The 20,156-nt window shown below is 40.5% G+C and overlaps 1 protein-coding gene across 10 annotated transcripts in view; it reads right to left on the bottom strand.

Moving 5' to 3' along the window:
• slc38a6 (solute carrier family 38 member 6) overlaps positions 1 to 20,153 on the bottom strand; it is a 77,000-nt gene extending 56,847 nt beyond the window's left edge. For 8 of the 10 annotated variants that reach the window (XR_009644940.1, XR_009644939.1, XR_009644938.1 and 5 more), the window contains exons 1-5: positions 20,050 to 20,153; positions 12,699 to 12,829; positions 8,763 to 8,836; positions 8,070 to 8,122; positions 4,431 to 4,470 (exon numbers count right to left, since the gene is read on the bottom strand). Coding sequence is in view for 6 of the 10 variants with exons in the window: in XM_060828533.1 (XP_060684516.1) it covers positions 4,431 to 4,470; positions 8,070 to 8,122; positions 8,763 to 8,836; positions 12,699 to 12,829; positions 20,050 to 20,112 (361 nt within the window). In the remaining 4 variants the exon portion in view is untranslated. Of the gene's footprint in view, positions 1 to 4,430; positions 4,471 to 8,069; positions 8,123 to 8,762; positions 8,837 to 12,698; positions 12,830 to 13,914; positions 13,937 to 14,036; positions 14,111 to 20,049 lie in introns of all 10 variants that reach the window. The other 2 variants (XM_060828534.1, XM_060828536.1) reach the window with 2 other exon arrangements.
• Between the last annotated feature and the right edge of the window lie 3 nt (positions 20,154 to 20,156).

Raw genomic sequence — 20,156 nt, 5'->3', positions numbered from 1 at the left:
CTAATTAAGTTTATCCAAATATGTTGGATATGTGAAATGATTTGCTTCAACTACTAGTGACACAGAACATTAGTTTTTAAATAAAAAAAAGCTTACATTCAGAAGGAAATGCATTGAGTCTTAAGTAAACGGTTATTCACCCCATTAGTGGAGCATGGAATTCATTGAAGATGAGCAGCATGGGAGTTTTATTAAAAACTTCCAGCATGTGGTTGAGATAGCAACCATTTTGCATGGGATCAATTGCCATAATAGAAAAACAAATGTAGAATGCATAAGAAATGTTGTATTTTAAACCAAGTGTATCTCCCCATATGTAGAGTGTACAAGCCATTTATTGGATCCAAAACACTATTTCAGTGGGCAAATCATTTGCCTACCATTAAAACTCCTGCTTTTTTTTGGGGGGGTGGGGGGGGGGGGGAGAAAAAAAGAGTGCGCAAAAAGAGTGGTGAACATATCTATGTCATATTTCTCCAGGGAGAAAAAAGTGAGGTTTTTCCCTTTCTCTATTGTTGTCCCAACATCACATGCTCCCTTTCTTCATCAAGGACATCGCAACAAGTAAAAATAGTATTTGTATCAATATGTGCAGGCCTATACATTAGGATTCTAATGACAATATTATGACGGTAGGGTGTGCAAGGTTCTCTGTAAATACTTTGATTGTCACTTAGAGTCAGTCATACAGCACAGAAACAGACCTTCAGTTCAACCTGTCCATATCAACCAAGTTTCCCAAACTAAAGTACTCTCATTTGCCTGCCTTTGGCCCATATCACCAAACCTTTCCAATTCACGTTCCTGTGCAAATGTCTTTTCGGATGTTGTAATTGCACCTGCATCCACTACTTCCTCTATAGTTTATTCCAGATATGAACCACTGAAAAAGTTGCCCCTCAGGTCTTATTTAAAACCTTTGCCCTCTCACCTTAAAATTATGTCCCCTAGTTTGGAACGCCCCCAACCAGGGAAAAGGCCTTTGCTAACTGCCTTATCCATGCCCCTTAATGATTTTATACACCTCTAAAGATCACACCTCAGTCTCCTACACTCCAGAGAAAAAAGTCCCAGCCCCTCAGAGCTCAAACCGTCCAGTCAGTGTAACATTCCTGTAATTCTTTTCTAAACACTCCAATTTAACAATATATTTCCTATAGCAGGGTGACCAGAACTGTACGTAATACTCAGTGACCTCACCAACACCCTTTACAATGATAACATGACATCCCAACTACTATACTCAAATGGTCTGAGCAATAGAGGTAAGTGAACCAAACACCATCTTTACCATCCCACCTGTGATGCCACTTTCAAATGAACTATATACTCGAGCAGAGGACTATTCGACAACTCTCTAGCACACTAACATTCACTGTGCAAGTCCTGCTCTTGTTCATCTTACCAAAATGCATTGTCTTACATTAATCCAAATTAAACTTCATCTGCCATCCTTCTCTCCACTGACCCAATTGATTAAGATCCCTTTATAATCTTAGATAATCTTCATCACTGTCTACTATTCTGCCAATTTGGGTGTCACCCACAAATTTACTAACTATGCTTTCTATGTTCTCACCCAAATTTATAAACGGAAGTGTGCACAGCACCAATCCTGGTGGAACACCGTTGGTCATAGGTCTCCAGTCTGAAAGAAAAACAACCCTACACTACCGTTCCCCTCTCCTAGTCAAGCAAACTTTGTATCCAATTGGCTAGTTCACCTTGCATCTCATGTGATCAAACTTTAATAACCAATCAAGTGGAGCTTGTCAAAGGACATAATCTCCAAACAGACAACTTCTAGTGCTCTGTCTTCATCTATCTTCTTGGTCACTTCAAAAAATTCAAGTTGGTAAGACAACATTTTCCCATCACCAAAAGCATGCTTATTATCCCAGAAATCCTTGCCTCTCCAAATCCCCAATAACTTATCCACCATGGACATGAGGTACACTGGTCAGTAGTTCCTACGCTTCTCCTTGCAGCCTTTCTTCAATAAAAAGGCTCAACGTTAGCCACCCTCCAGTCTTCTGGCACCGCACCCATGACAGTTGATACCAACATAGCTGCTAGGAGTCCGGCAATTTCTCCCTAGCTTCCCACAATGTCTAGGATACATTATTAGGTCCCAGAGATTTATAGAGTCATAGAGATGTACAGAATGGAAACAGACTCTTCAGTCCAACCCACCCAGGCTGACCAGATATCCCAACCCAATCTAGTCCCACCTGCCAGCATCCTGCCCATATCCCTCCAAACCCTTCTCATTCATGTACCCATCCAAATGCCTCTTCAATGTTGCAATTGTACCAGCCTCCACCACTTCCTCTGGCAGCTCATTCCATACATGTGCCACCCTCTGAAAACGCCACCCCTTAGTCTCATATATCTTTCCCCTCTCACACTAAACCTATGTCCTCTACTTCTGGACTCTGACCCCAGGGAAAAGACTTTGTCTATTTATCCTATCCATGCCCCTCAAATTTTGCGAACTTCTATAAAAGGTCACTCCTCAACCTCATACTCCAAGGAAAACCGCCCCAGCCTGGTCAGCCTTTCCCTATAGCTCAAATCCTCCAACCCTGGCAACATCCTTAAATCTTTTCTGAACCCTTTCAAGCTTCACAACATCTTTCCGATAGGAAGGAGACCAGAATTGCACGCAATATTCCAACAGCGGCCTAACCAATGTCCTATACAGCCTCAATGTGACCTCCCAATTTCTGTACTCAATGCTCTAACCAATAAAAGGAAAGCATACCAAATGTCTTCTTCACTATCCTATCTACCTGCGATTCCACTTTCAAAAGGAGCTATGAACCTGCACTCCAAGGTCTTTTTGTTCAACAACACTCCCTAGGACCTTACCATTAAGGTGTATAAGTCCTGCTAAGATTTGCTTTCCCAAAATGCAGCACCTCGCATTTATCTGAATTAAACTCCATCTGCCACTTCTCAGCCCATTGGCCCATCTGGTCCAGATCTTGTTGTAATCTGAGGTAACCCTCTTCACTGTCCACTACACCTCCAATTTTGGTGTCATCTGTAAACTCATTAACTGTACCTCATGCTCGCATTCAAATCATTTATGTAAATGACAAAAAGTAGTGGACCCAGCACCGATCCTTGTGGCACTCCATTGGTCACAGGCCTCCAGTCTGAAAAACAACCCTCTGCCACCACCCTCTGTCTTCTACCTTTGAGCCAGTTCTGTATCCAAATGGCTAGTTCTCCCAGCATTCTGTGAGATCTAACTTTGCTAACCAATCTCCCATGGGAAACCTGGTCAAACACCGTACTGAAGTTCATATAGATCACATCTACGGCTCTGCCCTCATCAATCCTCTTTCTTACTTCTTCAAAAAGCTCAATCAAGTTTGAGAGGCATGTTTTCACAAGCACAAAGCCACATTTACTATCCCTAGTCAGTCCTTGCCTTTCCAAATACATGTACATCCTGTCCCTCAGGATTCCATCCAACAACTTGGCTACCACCGAATTTAGGCTCACTGGTCTATAGTTCCCTGGCTTGTCCTTACCACCTTTCCTAAAAGGTGGCACCACGTTAGCCAACCTCCAGTCTTCTAGCACCTCACCTGTGACTATCGATGATATAAATCTCTCAGCAAGAGGCCCACAAACACTTCTCTAGCTTACCACAAAGTTCTAGGGTACACCCGATCAGGTCCTGGGGATTTATCCACCTTTACCCGTTTCAAGACATTTACCTACCTTTACATCTTTTAAGGCCTCCATCACCACCTTTTTAGTAAAGGTAGCCTGTTTAAGACAATGTTTATTTCGACTTCCCTAACTTTCATGTCTTTTTCCATTATAAATACTGAAGTGAAATATTAATTTAGTATCTTTCCTTACTCCTGTGGTTCCGCATATCTCCTTTATAAAAGGAGCTGCATTGTAACCTTGCTTTAAGTATCAACCTTCGGGATTAAAGGCCTTGTTCAGTTTGTTCTCAGTTCTACCCCACTGATAGCCTTATGAGCAAGGTTGGAGAGAATTCATATTTCATAATGTCATCTAGATTCTTTGCATTCTAAGGACTCTGTTCTTCCAGAATAACTCTTAATTTAGCAAGAGACTTAGTAATTCATAGTCAAATTGTCTTTTACAATCCACTTGATTCCATAAAATGGAGTGATATTCATTTGAACACTATGGCAACAAAGAAGAAATAAAAGAACAAAGTTGGAAAATAATTCATTCAAAACAAGCCTCATCACAACTCTAGGGACAAAGCATTTTAACTTCTAAGCCAACAACTCATTTTAAACTTGTGAAAACATGCAGTTGTGACACTCTTGTATTTTTAAAAAAAGGTTAATTCCTCAAAATATTTCAACTATTTGAGAATCTGGAAGTAAATTCAACATTCTTTGGTCAAGTTATTTCTTAGTAGGTTTGCTTACCTCCGATGTTTTGGATCAGTATTGCACCAGCAACCATAACCTGTGGGAAATCCAACAAGCCTCAGTTACTCGAGACATCACAGAAAACCTAACTAAGAAAAACAGAAATGGTTAGAAATACTCAGGTCATGTAGCATTTGTAGAGAAGGGAAAAGACCCAGACAATGCAAAAAAATCTAGATGGCATGCCTTACTCAGAAGGGCATAAAATGGCAGTGCAGGGTGAGGTAGGAAAGGTGTTGAGGGCAAAAACTCACCATGTCTAGTGTTGCTGTATCCATGGGTTAACTCTTCATCTCCATAAGTGACATCTGATTCACCAAGCTCTTCCTTACATTGTCCCTTATTTCAGATTTCCAATATCCGCAATAGTTCACTTTTATTGCCTTATTTTAAAGCCAATAAAGTTTTATCTTTGCACAGTAACATCGCACCACTAAAGACCAATGACAAGATGCTTGCTGATAATATGTGCTTAGGGGGTGGGATCCAGAGCTACAATCAGGTATCAGACGTGCTATCGTTGCGCCACAAGCAGACATCCAAATGGGCTGGGAACCAGAGCTACATATCTAAAAGGGTGGGTAGTTGGAGATGGAGCAGTGACAGGATGTAGTGAATCTATCAGAAAGGTTTTTCACGTGATGAAACAAAGGAATCTGTTAACGTGTGCGTTTGCTTTCATGCAAAGTGCGTCAGAAATAAGGGTGATGACTTTATTATTAAAGGATTGGACACTATGGAGGCAGGAAGCATGTTTGGAAGTCCAGAACAAGAGGACAGAGTTTAAAAATAAGGGGTAGGCCATTTAAAATAGAATCGAGGAGAAACTTCTTCACCCAGAGAGTGACGGATATATGGGGTGCTCTGCCCCAGAAGGCAGTGGAGGCCAAGTCTCTGGATACTATCAAGAAAGAGATGGATAGAGTTCCTAAAGATAGTGGAATCTAGAATTATAGGGATAAGGCAGGAACAGGAGATACTGATTGTCGATCAGCCATGATCATAATGAATGGTGGTGCAGGCTAGAAGGGCTGAATAACCTATTCCTGACCTATTATCTATTGTCATTATGGGTGACTTCAACTTTCTCAATATTGACTGGAACCTCCTTAGTGAAGATGGTTTGGATGGAGCTGTTTTTGTCAGATGTGTTCAGGAGGGTTTCCTTACCCAGTAGGTAGACAGGGGAGAGGCCATTTTATATTTGGTACTCAGATGAGCCAGGACAGGTGCCAGATCTCATGGTGGGAGAACACATTGGTGACAGTGACCACAACTGCCTCACATTTACCATAGTCTTGGAGAGGGAAAGAGCAGTTACCAAGGGAAGATATTTAACTGGGGAAAAAGGAAATTATGACACTATCAGACAGGAGTTGGGAAATACAAATTGGGAACAACTGTTCCACAAAGGGCACAACAGACATGGAAACTGTTTAAGGAGCAGTGTACACAAATTTGTTCCTCAGACAGGGGGGTGGGGGTGGAAAGAGAGCAGGAGGGGGAAAACCTTAAAATCAGTTATTTGCTTCTGTTTTCACTAAAGAAAGGGACCTTGTTGTGAATGAGAACTTTGAGGAGCCAGGAAATAGGCTTGAAGAGATCAAGATTGATGAAGTTGATGTGCTGGAAATCTTGGCAAACACTAAGATCGATAATCTCCCAGGGCCAAACCAAATCATAGGTTGCTCCGGGAAGCAAGAAAGGAGGTGCTCAGTCGCTGGCAACGATCTTTGCTTCCTCACTCTCCACGGGAGTCGTATTGGAGGAATGTCGTTCCTCTTTTCAAGGGGAAATTGGGAAATCCCTGGCAATTACACACCAGTCAGTCAGTCTTACGCCTGTGGTTAGCAAGCTTTTGGAAAGAATTCTGAGGAATAGGATTTATGACTACTTGGAAAAGCATAGAGTGATTAAAGGCAGTCAGCATGGCTTTGTGAGGGGCAGGTCATGCCTCTCAAATCTTAGAGTTCTCTGAGGAGGTAAAAGGTAGACAAAGGTCACGCAGTGGATGTGGTGGATATGACTTCAGCAAGGCATTTGATAAGGTTCCCTATGGTAGGTTCATTCATAAAGTAAGAAGCTATGGGATACAGGGAGATTTGGCCGATTGGATTCAGAATTGGCTGGCTGACAGAAGGCAGAGAGTGGCTGTAGATGGAAAGTATTCTGCCTGGAGGTCACTGGCAAATGGTGTACCACAGGGCTCGGTTCTTGGGCTTTTGCTCTTTTTAGTCTTTACAAATAACTTAGATGAGATGGTTGGGTAAATTTGCCAATGACACAAAGGTGGGAGGTGCTGTTGATAGTATCAATGGCTATTGCAGGCAGCAGGGCAACATAGGATGCAGAGCTGGGCTGAGCAATGACAGATGGAATTCTTCCTGGATAAATTCAAAGCAATGCATTTTGGAAGGTCGAACTTGAATGCTGAATATAGGATTAAAGACGGGATTCTTGGTAGTGTGAAGGAACAGAGGGATCTTCGTGTTCAAGTGCATAGACCCCTCAAAATTGTTAAGAAAGCTTATGGTGTTTTGGCTTTCTTAACAGGGGGATCGAGTTTAAGAGCCGCGAGGTTTTGCTGCAGCTCTACAATACCCTGGTGAGACCACATTTGGAATAGTGTGTCCAGTTCTGGTCATCTTATTATCTCCAAGATACGGAGGCTTTGGAGAGGGCGCAAAGAAAGTTTACCAGGATGTTGCCTGGACTGGAGGGCTTGCCTTACAAAGAGAGGTTGACTAAACTCGAACTTTTTTCCCTGGAGAGAAGGAAGAAAGAGATATATAAAAGGTAATAAGAGACATGGATACAGTCAATAGCCAGAGATTTTCCTCCAGGGCAGGAATGACTGGCACAAGGGGTCATTAGTTTTATGATATTAGGAAGGTGGTATATGGAGACATTGGAGGTAGGTTCCTTACACAGAATTGTGAATGCATGGAATGCATTGCCAGTGGTAGCAGTGGAAGCAGAGTCATTAGGGACATTTAAGCAACTGCTGGACATGCACATGGACAGCAATGAATTGAGGGGTGCATAGGTTAGGTTATTTTATTTTAGATTAGGAATAATCCTCGGCACAATTTCATGGGCTGAAGGCCTTTCTGTGCTGAACGTTTCTATGTTCTGTGTTCTAATATATTATTTGCAAAGATTTGAGAACTTCTAGCTAAGTAGGCATAGAATCTCAATTTAAAATTTAGTTCAAAAGCTTTCTTAAAAATTTAGAAATCCTTTACTATGGCACTGAAGTAGCAGCCTAAATTTTGCACTTAAGTCCTACAACTGACAACTTTGAGTCAGAGGTGATAGCGCTAAGCCTTCTGGTGATCATAACAGTATATGGTAGTTTTAGTATCCAGTGTGAAGTCAAATCTGTCAGAGCACAACAACCACATCCAATAGAGAGAGTGTGGGGGAATAGACACTACAGAATATTCATCTAATTGACAAAGAATGGCAGTGCTGATAGGCTAGTCAGTACATGGAAATGAAGAGCAGCAACTTGCTTTCAGTCAATAGGATCACCTGAGGGCTCTACGGATACTTGCTTTTCTTAGTGTGTTACATTCAAGAGCTTACTTGTGAGTCTAATAAACCTGTGTGCAGCAACAAGTATTTTCCTATTACCTTTCCAGTTGTCTTGAAGGCACAAAACCCAAGGTCTTCATAAGTAGTCAGTGCTGTGGATTTACAAGGGAACCGTTAGCAGAGAACTAGGTTGTTTCTTCTTCTTCTTCTTCTTCAAAAGTAATTTATACAATTAGAATAATGCTACTCTTCCCTTTCCAGTTCAATTTTTAAAAATACTCCCCACATTATGTTTATCTGATAATAGTAAGCAAGTGCCCCATGAACTTTTTTTAAAAGAATAGATATTAAATACTTAGCAAAATAAATTTCACCATTACTTTTACAAACCACCTTGACAGGATGTCAATGTCACTGCTTATACCAGTATTTATTGCCTGTGACTGATTGTCCACAGGGCGGTTAAAAATCTGGTACATTGCTATCTGGGATTAAATGCAAGGCAGATCACAGAAGGATGGCAATTTCCATCTTGAAATGAAAAATTAACATTAAATGAACCAGATAGGTTTCCTTTCCAAAAAGGAAACTGGTCATCATTAGAGACTGTTAATTTCAGATGCCTTTAAAAAAAATTTGAATTCCACCATCTACCACAGTAGGATTTGAACCCAAGTCCCCAGAACATTGCTTGGGTCTCTGGATTAAGTCTAGCCCTAGTGGTGTTATCAGCCCCTAAAGCCACTTATTGAATTCTTTCACCTTGTAAGTGCAATTTAAAACTAAACTCACCAGTTTGTTCGCACAACACGAGCAGCAAGTGTACTGAATATGCAGCCATAACAGCAACAAACAGCAATAGGAGACTGCAGGATTAAAACAAAGCAGTATATAGACTCTCAGATTGATTAATGATAATTTGTTGTAGTAAACATTGCCATATTTTCTCTATCTAAACTGCAGCTAGATATCCAGGTGTTGAATGAACCAATACAATGTTAGGATTGACAGGAGGAACAAAAATAACTACCATGCTATGCTGCCTTAAACAACTTTAAGCCATCCTCAATGGTTTCTATTGAATTAATAGATTTTTCAGTTTCCACATGGTGATTTTTTTTCCAAAAACAGTTTGATGCCTGGCTTTAGTATTAATAGTTGTTTTGTGTACACATTGAAAGGGTTTAATACTGAACAAGATGCACAAGTCCTAGTTTTAAGGTCAGGAGAGGTTTTTGCTTAAAAGTTCAAGAAAATACCAATAGCTTAGAGAGTTTTTAAAAAGTTTTTCCTTTGTTTTTAAGCAACTCTGAAGTCCTTCGATGAAAATGCTGGAAAAGATCAGCACTCCTGAGAAAAGAATGTTATATAGTGCAATGGATCACCTTAGTGAGAAGAGTTAAGCCTGACTAAAAGCATCAAGATAAACCCCTGAATAAGTTACTTCAAGATGACATTCTGTTCAATTTATAAAAAAAAAAGGTGCTTTGGGACAAGATTATACTTTTACTGTGCACCTAATCCTTGTGCTACAAGTAGATCATTCTGTTTCTTCTTATTCTCATCTCTTATTATAAAATTTGTTTTACACGTCTGCAACATTGTGGGCTGGTGTTGTAGCAATTACAGACAAAAACAAAATCTACAGACGCTGGAATCCAAAGTAGACAAACAGGAGGCTGGAAGGAGGGTTACCCCCGAAATGTTGACTTCACCTCCTGATATGGCCTGGCTTGCTATGTTCTTCCAGCCTTCTGTTTGTCTACTGTGTTTCATCAGTTTGATGCTGCATTAGATCCAAATGTGTGCGTTCTTGTTTTAACAAGCCAGGTTTCAGCCTGAATCTGAAATATCAGTGATAACATCAGTTGGGTTCGTAAATTAAATGTTAAAAAACAAACATTAATTGGCATACATCAGTTAGTACATAGGCTATGAACAAAACTATCAACAGTAACATTTTAAATTCATTCATAGATTGTGGACATTGCCCATGCCCAGTTGGCGTTGAGATGGTGGTAGTCAGCTGCCTTCTTGAACTGTTGTAGTCTATGTGGTGTAGGCAGATCCACAACACTGTTGGGAAAGGATTTCTAGGATTTTGATCAGGTGACATCAAAAAGGAGAGATATTTCCAAATCTGGTTGATGGGTGACTTGCAGGGGAACTCGCAAGTGATATCCCCGTCTATTAGTTGCCATGGTCTTTCTAGATAGTAGTGGTTAAGGATTTGGAAGGTGGTGTTTATAGGAGCTTTAGTGAATTTCTGCATTGCGTAGATGGTACATACTGCTATTTGAGGGAGAGAGTGGATGGATGTGGTGCCAACCAAGTTGCTTTGTTTTGGATGGCATCAGACTTAGTGTTGTTGGAGCTACACTCATCCAGGCAGTGGGGAATATTTCATCATATGCCTGACTTGTGCATTTTAGATATTAGACAGGCTTTAAAATCTGATTGAAGATTTGTAGCTCGGGTATCCGTTGTTGTGGTTCTGCTCGCCGAGCTGGAAGTTTTTGCTGCAAACGTTTCGTTCCCTGGCTAGGGAACATCATCAGTGCTATTGGAGCCTCGTGTGAAGCGCTGCTTTGATGTTTCTTCCGGTATTTATAGTGGTTTGTTCTTGCATAGACAAAGAAGAAACCATGGTATCATTCGACGTGACGGCACTGTTCACTTCAATTGACAAAACCCTAGCCAGAGAAACAATAGCCAACCTACTGGACATACATAACAGAACACAGGAGGCCGAACCTATCAACAAGGACGGCATACTTAAACTACTGGACCTGTGCCTCACCACACACTTTACATTCAACAATCAGATATACGAACAAATCAATGGAACACCCATGGGATCACCAATCTTGGGACTCATAGCAGAGGCAGTTATGCAAAGGTTAGAACATACAGCCATACCACAAATCCAACCCAAACTCGGGATCAGGTATGTTGATGACACCTTTGTAATCATCAAAAACACAGATATAGAAAAAACACACCTAATCATCAACGCCACACTCACAGGAATCCGATTCACACGAGAAGAGGAAAAGGATAGCCAACTCCCATTCCTAGACGTGTTAGTAGAGAGAACACCCAACGGAGAATTCACCACAAGGGTACACAGGAAACCAACACACACAGACCAAGTCTTAAACTATGAAAGTAACCACCCCAACACCCACAAACGAAGCTGCATCAGGACACTATTCAAAAGGGCCACAACACACTGCAGTACACCAGAACTGCGAAAAGAGGAAGAGGAACATCTATACAAGGTATTCGCCAAAAACGGATACCCACGCAACTTTATCACCAGATGCCTAAGAGATAGACCGAGGAACGAGGACATGCCACAACCAAAAGGACTAGCCACTCTACCATACGTCAGGAGCATCTCAGAACTGACAGCCAGACTACTGCGACCCTTAGGACTCATAACAGCACACAAGCCAACATCCACGCTCAGACAACAACTCACTAGAACAAAGGACCCAATACCCAGCATGAGCCAAACTAACGTAGTTTACAAAATACCATGCAAGGACTGCACAAAACACTATATAGGACAAACAGGAAGACAGCTAACAATCCGCATCCATGAACATCAGCTAGCCACAAAACGACACGACCAGCTATCTCTAGTAGCCATACACTCAGACAACCAGCAACATGAATTTGACTGGGAAAACACCACTATCATAGGACAAGCCAGACAATTCCTAGAAGCATGGCATTCATCCCCAAACTCCATCAACAGACACATTGACCTGGACACCATATACAAACCACTACAGCTGAAACTGACACCCGGAAACGGCAAGAACATCCATCAACAGACACATCGACCTGGACCCCACATACAAATCACTGCAGCTGAAACTGACACCCGGAAGCGGCAAGAACAAACCACTATAAATACCGGAAGAAACATCAAAGCAGCGCTTCACACGAGGCTCCAACAGCACTGATGATGTTCCCTAGCCAGGGAACGAAACGTTTGCAGCAAAAACTTCCAGCTCGGCGAGCAGAACCACAACAATATTAGACAGGCATTGGGGAGTCAGGAGGTCTTATATTGAGATAGCAGAGTTAATGGAGTAATTTGATCTAAATTGTTTGGCAGGACCTTTGTAAAAATTGACAGCAGTCCATAAAATGATATTAGTGCACACTTAGCCATACATTTACTTTAAAAGAGTATTTTAAAACAATGTGGGGTGGTAGAACACTTCAAGGAGCAAATTTCAGGTTTGGGCCTTAATAGCTACAAGACCCATTAAAACTCAGGAAAGTACAAAGGCCAATTGAAGTATGAAGTGCAGGTATTTAAATGTTTTAGAATTAGGGAAAATGAGAGAGTGAGGAAAGACAAAGTTATGACTGGATTTGCAAATGAAAACAGGTATTGCTTAATCAGGAACCAATGTAGATAAACAAACAAGATGCATGAATGAGACAGTGCAAATTCAGGCAGCGTTTTAAACTTCTACAAGCATACACATGTTGGAAGATGGGATCATGTTTGAGCTCAAATGGAGAAGTAATAAAAAGGTATACTAACTTGAATTTCATTGTAATTATTTGGATTCTTCATTTAAGAATCAGATCTTTCTAAGATTCAAACAGAGTTCCTGTATCTTTAGAGGGTCTGTCTATGGGCAAACAACTTGGGATGTCAAGTGATTAAAACACATCAAGTGCAATGAAGTCTTGCTTTCTTACCTGAAGCCAATAATACCTGTATTTGACATTGCATATGCCAAACCCAGAATACCACTTCCCATGATAGCATGCATTATGTTAAACACAGAGGAAGCAAAGGAAGCTCGTGCTGATTCTTGGTGCTGTGTTGCCTGCAAAAATAAAATTGCATTAAGTTTGAAAGAAAAGTCATAGTGAAGTGTTTGACTTGTAACTGAATCCACAGTGCATCTAGCAGTATATAACTTCCACCTACAGCATGTTCACTATAATGATAAAAGCTTCTGCTCAAAGGGTGTGGGCTAAATAGGTGTTGTCCAACTTGCACATTTCAAGCATTTAATTGTTTTTAGATTTTTAGCTTTTAATAAAACACTTTGTTTAACTGAATTGTTTCACCAAGGTGTTTCTTTAAAAAAAATCATGTCTCACTGCATCAAATGGGCTAAAGGAATAAAAAACTAATATAAAAGTGGTTGAAGTATATGACTATGCACTGACATTTGCAACATACGCGTTGCCAAATTAATTTGGGGTGGGCTGCAATGTATTTGATGAAGAGCCACTTAACCAAACTACACCATTTAAAATTTCCTTACTGATTCATAAAGATAAAATTAGGATAGAAACCGCCTGCATCCTGCTGGTAGGTAGTTTCACTGCACGTACACATTCCCAACCTTTGTACTGAAATCAGGAAGCCACTATTTCAGTATTGGCTGGGCTTTGGATACACTGATTACATGATACCACTATGCTAAGTTTTACTAAACCAAAATATCTGACACTTTGGTTATGAATCTTTATGAAACAAACTGCCAAATCAATTGACTACAGAATGTAAATTTTGAGCAACATTTTTCCAATGCAACATAGAAAGAAGTTTTGAACAACTCTATTTAAAGAGAGCATATTAATTCAGCTGGCATTAGTACAACTATTCATTTTTGTTCATCTTTCTCAAAAAGCACTTTTAGTTCAACCATTATGTTCATTCTGCACTCTCCTCAGTCATTCATAATGGCATTTCCTCCCTCCCTCTGAGGCATTCCAATGGATGCAATCTTGAAGCAAATGGGATTGCTTGACCCAAATTTCTGGATTTCAGAAGACACCAGAATGTTAATGATATATTAAACATTAACAAATAGCTTTAGTCAAATGAAACAATCATGCATTGCTTCCATGCAAAAATAAAGGGCCCACAAATACTTTAGGATGCATCACATATACTTACACATAGTAATACAGCTGCAGTACTATATATAAAAAAAGGGAAGGAAGAAATCAATGTAAAATTAATGAAATTCTACTTGAAAGTAATGATTCACGTGTAAGGAAATTTAATGTGCATATTACCTGCCCACGAGCAGAGAATGTTACAAAGCTTGTAAAAAGCTATTGGCAGGAAATCAATCATGATCAGCCTGCAACTGTAAAGGAAAGTTAAAATACATTAAAAGAATAGAATCAGAATGATATTATAGAGGTGGTTATTTGATCTTTCAACCCTGTTCGCTCTCCATGGTAGTAGTACAATATAAGTCTCTTGACTCACTTAACAGGGTTCAATGGTTAGAGTAGTGTACAAGGAGATGTTTACAAACTACGTGTATATTGCTTTGCATATTGACAGTTAAAGAGTGCCTTGATCGACATTTAAGAATTTTGAAAGGAATTAGTAGGGTAAAGAAACAAACTTCTGGGATTGCAAGGAAGTTAAGGTTACAAGAGGATGTAACCTTAAAACGAGACTAGGCTATTCAGACAACAGTTAAGAAACTTCTATGAAGGATTGCAAAAGTCTAAAAATACTTCATCCTACAAAAGAAAAGCAGTAGGCACAGTTCAAATTTTAGAAGCAGAGAAACTAATTTTTCTTAGGCAAAAGGTTTAAAAAGAACCAAGTCACAATCTCACTGAACAGGATCAATCAAAATCATTCAAAAGGCTGAATGGTCTTCCCCTGCTGCTATTTTTAAAAGACTTGACAAATACAAAGTAAAGCATGTTGGGTTTAGTTCTATGATCTGTAAAACCTCTCAGTTAAACTAAAATCAATGGTTAGAATGTGGTATCCTAGTTTCAATTCCCCACTTTAGAAAATATTGGTTAATAGATAAGGACAGGCTAAACTTTAAGGGGTTTCAATGATCTTTTCAGTAGATCAGAGGTTAACCTATGTTTGAGGTGCCTAAAACAAAACACCATAGGTGAGATCATTAGTGAGAAAAACCATCTAAAATGCTGCTTGGTGAACCATTACCTAGATCAGCAAAATAGGATGAGAAACAAGAGTGTCAGAAATTCTCTGCAAGTCTGCAGCCTTGGTTGAGGGGGAAGACAATAACATTTCAGGTTCAGCCTGAAACACAAGGTTTTCACCTCAAAAGATGCCTGACCTGAGTATTTCCTGCATTTTGATTTTATCTCAGACTTTTAAAAATCTGAAATACTCTGTCTATGCATCACTACATCTGTACATCCAATTAAGGTAAGAGTTTGTAAAAAAAAATCATAAGACTCAGAGCTAGGCTTGAATTTTTTGGTCACAAGCATAAGCTTATTATTTAGATTCAAGGGGACAAACTGAGTACAATTCTTAAAAATAATGGAATGAAAATATTGAAAAATTTTGGATAATAATTTTCCAAAATGATCCTCCTACCACTCATTCCAACTGATCATAACTAGCTCACCCCACAACTTATCACCAAACATCTGAAAGGTAATTTGGATGGGGTTTAACAATTTTACTAGCCAACCAATTCCTAACATGTCAAAAGGTTGCCTACCATTAAAGATTGGCCCAAGATTCTCCTAGGATAAGTTATAGATTGAATGAGCATTGCTGATGGATGATGCTAATTTGGAAAACTGGGAAAGGTTTGTTTGGAGCGACTGCAAATTGCAAGTTATCAGATAGGCTTGGAGGATGGTTCAGAGGACTGAGTGTAACAGTTGATTGTGGATGATGTCTAGGCTTTAAGCTATAACTAGTGTACAAAAAAAAAGGGGTAACAAATGACATGGATTGGATTTGGAAACCAACACATTTTGTTGCATCTCTGAATGACCGAGTTAAAAGGGAAGAGAATTAGGAGGCTCACAGACAAATCTAGGAGAAGGTAATTGAACCTATAACGCAAGTACAGCAAGTCATTAGGAAAGCAAACAGAATGTCATCATTTATAGCAAGGGTGATGGAATATTCAAAAAAAAAAAGGAGAGCATTGGCAAGACCACATCTGCAGTGAAACAGAGTATAAAATCGGCAATTTGGTCCACCAAGTCTGCTGTGTCATTCAATATGATCACAGCTAATCCACAATCAACTCCATACTCCTATTCTTTCCCATTTGAGGTGATATCTTTCGTATGTAGAAAGCTCTCTTCTTGAATATATTCAATTACTCAGCCTCAAAGCCAGAGGTGGTAGAGATTGCCACAGATTCACGACCATTAGTGAAGAGCTTTTTCATTTCAGATTTAAATGGCTTTCCCCATATTTTGAGAATATAATTCCTTGTGTGAGGAACAAAGGTACAGGAGCTGACCAGTAGATTCAACAGGCTTGACCTATCATTGCAAATCAAAGTTAATCAATACCATTTCCCTCCCTGTCATGAACTTGCTGAATAATTGAACTTCCCAACGACAGACAGACAATGACTCACCATAGAGTGAAAAAATTCCTCCTGGTCTCAATCTTAAAGATACTATCCTTATCCTGAGATTATGTCCCTTGGCTCCAGATAAACAAACCAGGGATCCATCCTATCTATAGACAACCAGTATCATCCTGTAAGAATTTTGGAAGTTTCAGTAGGATCACCTCAATTTTCAACACTTGAGAATACCAATTACCTCAATCTCTGACAAGGATCTCACCATCCTACAAAATTTACTTTTGTACTCAAATCCTCTTGAAATGAATGCCAACTTATCATTTTACAAATACATTTGAGTAATTAGAAGGTTAACTGATAAAAGGTGAATCACAGTGATAATGTCACTGTGCTAAACATCCACACAGATCCAGCCTTAACTTCAAGGGACATTGGTTCAAATTCCACCATGGAAGCTGGTGAAATTGTAATTCACTAAATCTGGAATCAAATGACTACATAAACCACTGTTAGTTGTCTTAAAGTCTATTAGTGCTATGTTTTTATAAGGGATTCTGCTGTCCCTTCTTCTATGCAAGGTTTCAAATGCTAGCTTTTAGTGACTCATGAGTAAAGACATCCAGATCCCGAAAACACACACACACTTCCCAACTTTTCACTATTTAAGAAATATTCTGCCCACCTCTGTATTTACAAACTGATACAGCACCAGTAGTAGACTGAAGCATTTCACTTAAGTAGCTGATCTACCCCCAGGTCAGAAGAACCTTCTTTTACTAGTTCAACCAGTGGAAAGAAGTTATATGCAATCTACAGACATACTTTTAGAAAGAACTTGACACAACTCACCAAATAACTTACATCATGTACCACACCCCCACTCCAAGACAGAGGAAACATTATTCCTGCGGTTTCAAAAATTTATATATTTCAATTGACACTCCCTCTCATTATCCTGAAGAGACTTTATGCCAAAACATACTGCAGCTCTGAAGTTCTATACTTTTCTAGAAGAGTAGAGATTCCCTACAGTGTGGGAACAAGACCTTCGGCCCAACAAATCCACACCAACCCTCTGAAGAGCAACCCATCAGATTCATTCCCCTACATTTACCTCAACTAAAGCACCTAATACTATGTGCAATTTAGCATGGCTAATTCACCTAATCTGCACATTTTTGGACAGTGGGAGGAAACCGGAGCAACTGGAGGAAACCCACGCAGACACAGGGAGAACGTGCAGACTCCACACAGACCAGTGCCAGAGGTGGGAATTGAATCCAGGTCCCTAGTGCTGTGAGGCAGCAGTGCTAACCACTGAGCCACCGTGTTACTAAGAAGCAGACCTTTTCATCATGCACCAATAGACCATGAGGTCTTTCACCACAAGCAGCTAACAGAAACTTAGTGACTTAAAAAGGCAATAGGACAATTTTTAAAAAAGGAGGAACATAAGAGGATCCGCAAAATTGGGATACAGAATACAGGGGCAAAATTGACACAAGAAGCTGAACCACCTAATCGTGTACAATAACAAAACGCATAAAAGTGGATATCCCTGGGACCTGAGCAGCCGTACCCCAGAACTCTGTGGGAAGCGATTTTTGGGCCTCTTACTGAGATATTTGTATCATTGATAGTCACAGGTGAGATGCCAGAAGACTGCAGGCAGGCCAACGTGGTACCACTGTTTAAGAAAAGATGGCAAGACAAGCCAGGCAACTATAGACCAGTGAGCTTAAAGTCAGTGGTGGACAAGTTGTTAGAGGGAATCCTGAGGGACAGGATGTGCGTGTATTTGGAAAGACAAGGACTGATCAGGGATAGACAACATGGCTTAGTGCGTGGGAAATCATGCCTCACAAACTTGATTGAGTTTTTTGTAGTAGTAACAAAGAGGATTACTAAGGGCAGAGCAATAGATGTGATTTATATGGACTTCACTAAGACATTTGACAAGGTTTCCCATGGAAGACTGATTAGCAAGGTTAGATCTCATGGAATACAGGAGAACTAGCCATTTGGATATAGAAGTGGCTCAAAGGTAGAAGAGAGGGGGTGGTGGTGGAGGGCTGTTTTTCAGAATGGAAGCCAGTGACCAGCGGAGTACCACAAGGATTGGTGCTGGGTCCACTACTTTTCATCATTTATATAATGATTTGGAGGTGAGCATAAGTATAGTTAGCAAGTTTGCAGAGGACACCAAAATTGGAGGTGAGGTGGTCAGCGAAGAAGGTTACAATGGGATCTTGATTAGATAGGCCGATGGGCTGAGAAGTGGCAGATGGAGTTTAATTTAGGTAAATGTGAGGTGCTGCATTTTGTGAAAGCAAATCTTAACAGGACTTTTACACTTAATAGTATGGTCCTAGGGAGGATTGCTGAACAAAAAGACCTTCATAGCCTCTTGAAAGTGGAGTCGCAGGTAGATAGGATAATGAAGGCAGTGTTTGGTATGCTTTCCTTTATTGGTCAGAGTATCGAGTACAGGAGTTGGGTGGTCATGTTGCAGTTGTCCAGGACATTGGTTAGGCCACTGTTGGAATATTGCATGCAATTCTGGTCTCCTTCCTATTGCAAAGATGTTGTGAAACTTGAAAGGGTTCAGAAAAGATTTACAAGAATGTTGCAAGGGTTGGAGGATTTGAGCTGTAGGGAGAGGCTGAATAGGCTACGGCTGATTTCCCTAGAACATCACAGGCTGAGGGGTGACCTTATAGAGGTTTATTAAAAGCTGAGGTTTAGAGTGAGAGGGAAAGATATAAAAGAGATCCAAGGGGCAATGTTTTCACACAGATGGTAGTAAGTGTATGGAATGAGCTACCAGAAGAAGTGGTGGAGGCTAGTACAATTGCAACATTTAACAGTATCTGGATGGGTATATGAATAGGAAGGGTTTGGAGGTAAAAACAATGACTGCAGATGCTGGAAACCAGATTCTGGATTAGTAGTGCTGGAAGAGCACAGCAGTTCAGGCAGCATCAAAGGAGCAGCAAAATCAACATTTCAGGCAAAAGCCCTTCATCAGGAGCCAGGTGCTGGCAGGTGGGATTGGGTTGGGATATCTGGTCAGCATGGACAGGTTGGACCTAAGGGTCTGTTTCCATGATTCTATAAAAGGTACACTAGGGAGCCTGACAACAGTGCAATACAGGAAATCATGGCTGTAGTTAGAGTAGCTTGTCAGTTTATGTAGTAAGTGTAAACTCATCACCACATGACCTGACATGTGATCAAGGAACGCTACAGAACCAAAGCTACTTGCAACTCCACGTACTCAGATTTGCTCATAGTTGTGAGAAGCCTTCTTAAATGCTGTTAGGAGTCCAGAGACCCGTTTTAAAACACGCTAAGCATGGATGCCTTAACCAAAAACTTGCAAGTTTGTACACTAGTTTGCCTCTTTACAAATTCGTGATCAACTACTTATCCAGCTGTTCATACAATTATTTTACCAGTGGCCACATAAGAACTTGCCAACAATCCTATTAAGAGTGTACAGCTTCTCAACTTCGTTCTCCCCTCCACACACACCAATTACTCAGTTTATTCAACGTTCAAACTCTCTCAGTTCTCTCTTATCCCCTTCAGGAGCAGAGGGTCCTCCAGGTTCAACACTGGCTGTCGATAAACAAACTGAGCTTCATCTCACATTCAGCCCGGCTGAAGGAGCACCGACCTCTAGCATCACTCCAAACATATGTGGTACAATAACTCCATAATCCCGCACTAAACAAACTCACATCTTTCGGCACCAAAGCTGAGTGGTCATCTTGCCCGCTCTCCGTCCACTCGTCACTCATCATTCTGTACTCGCCGCCGCTCTCCCTCAATCTCTCACGGCAACGTG

Source organism: Hemiscyllium ocellatum, chromosome 8 (assembly GCF_020745735.1).
Source record: "Hemiscyllium ocellatum isolate sHemOce1 chromosome 8, sHemOce1.pat.X.cur, whole genome shotgun sequence".
NCBI classification, from domain to species: Eukaryota; Metazoa; Chordata; class Chondrichthyes; order Orectolobiformes; family Hemiscylliidae; genus Hemiscyllium; species Hemiscyllium ocellatum.
This window is presented reverse-complemented; position numbering and strand designations above follow the sequence as displayed.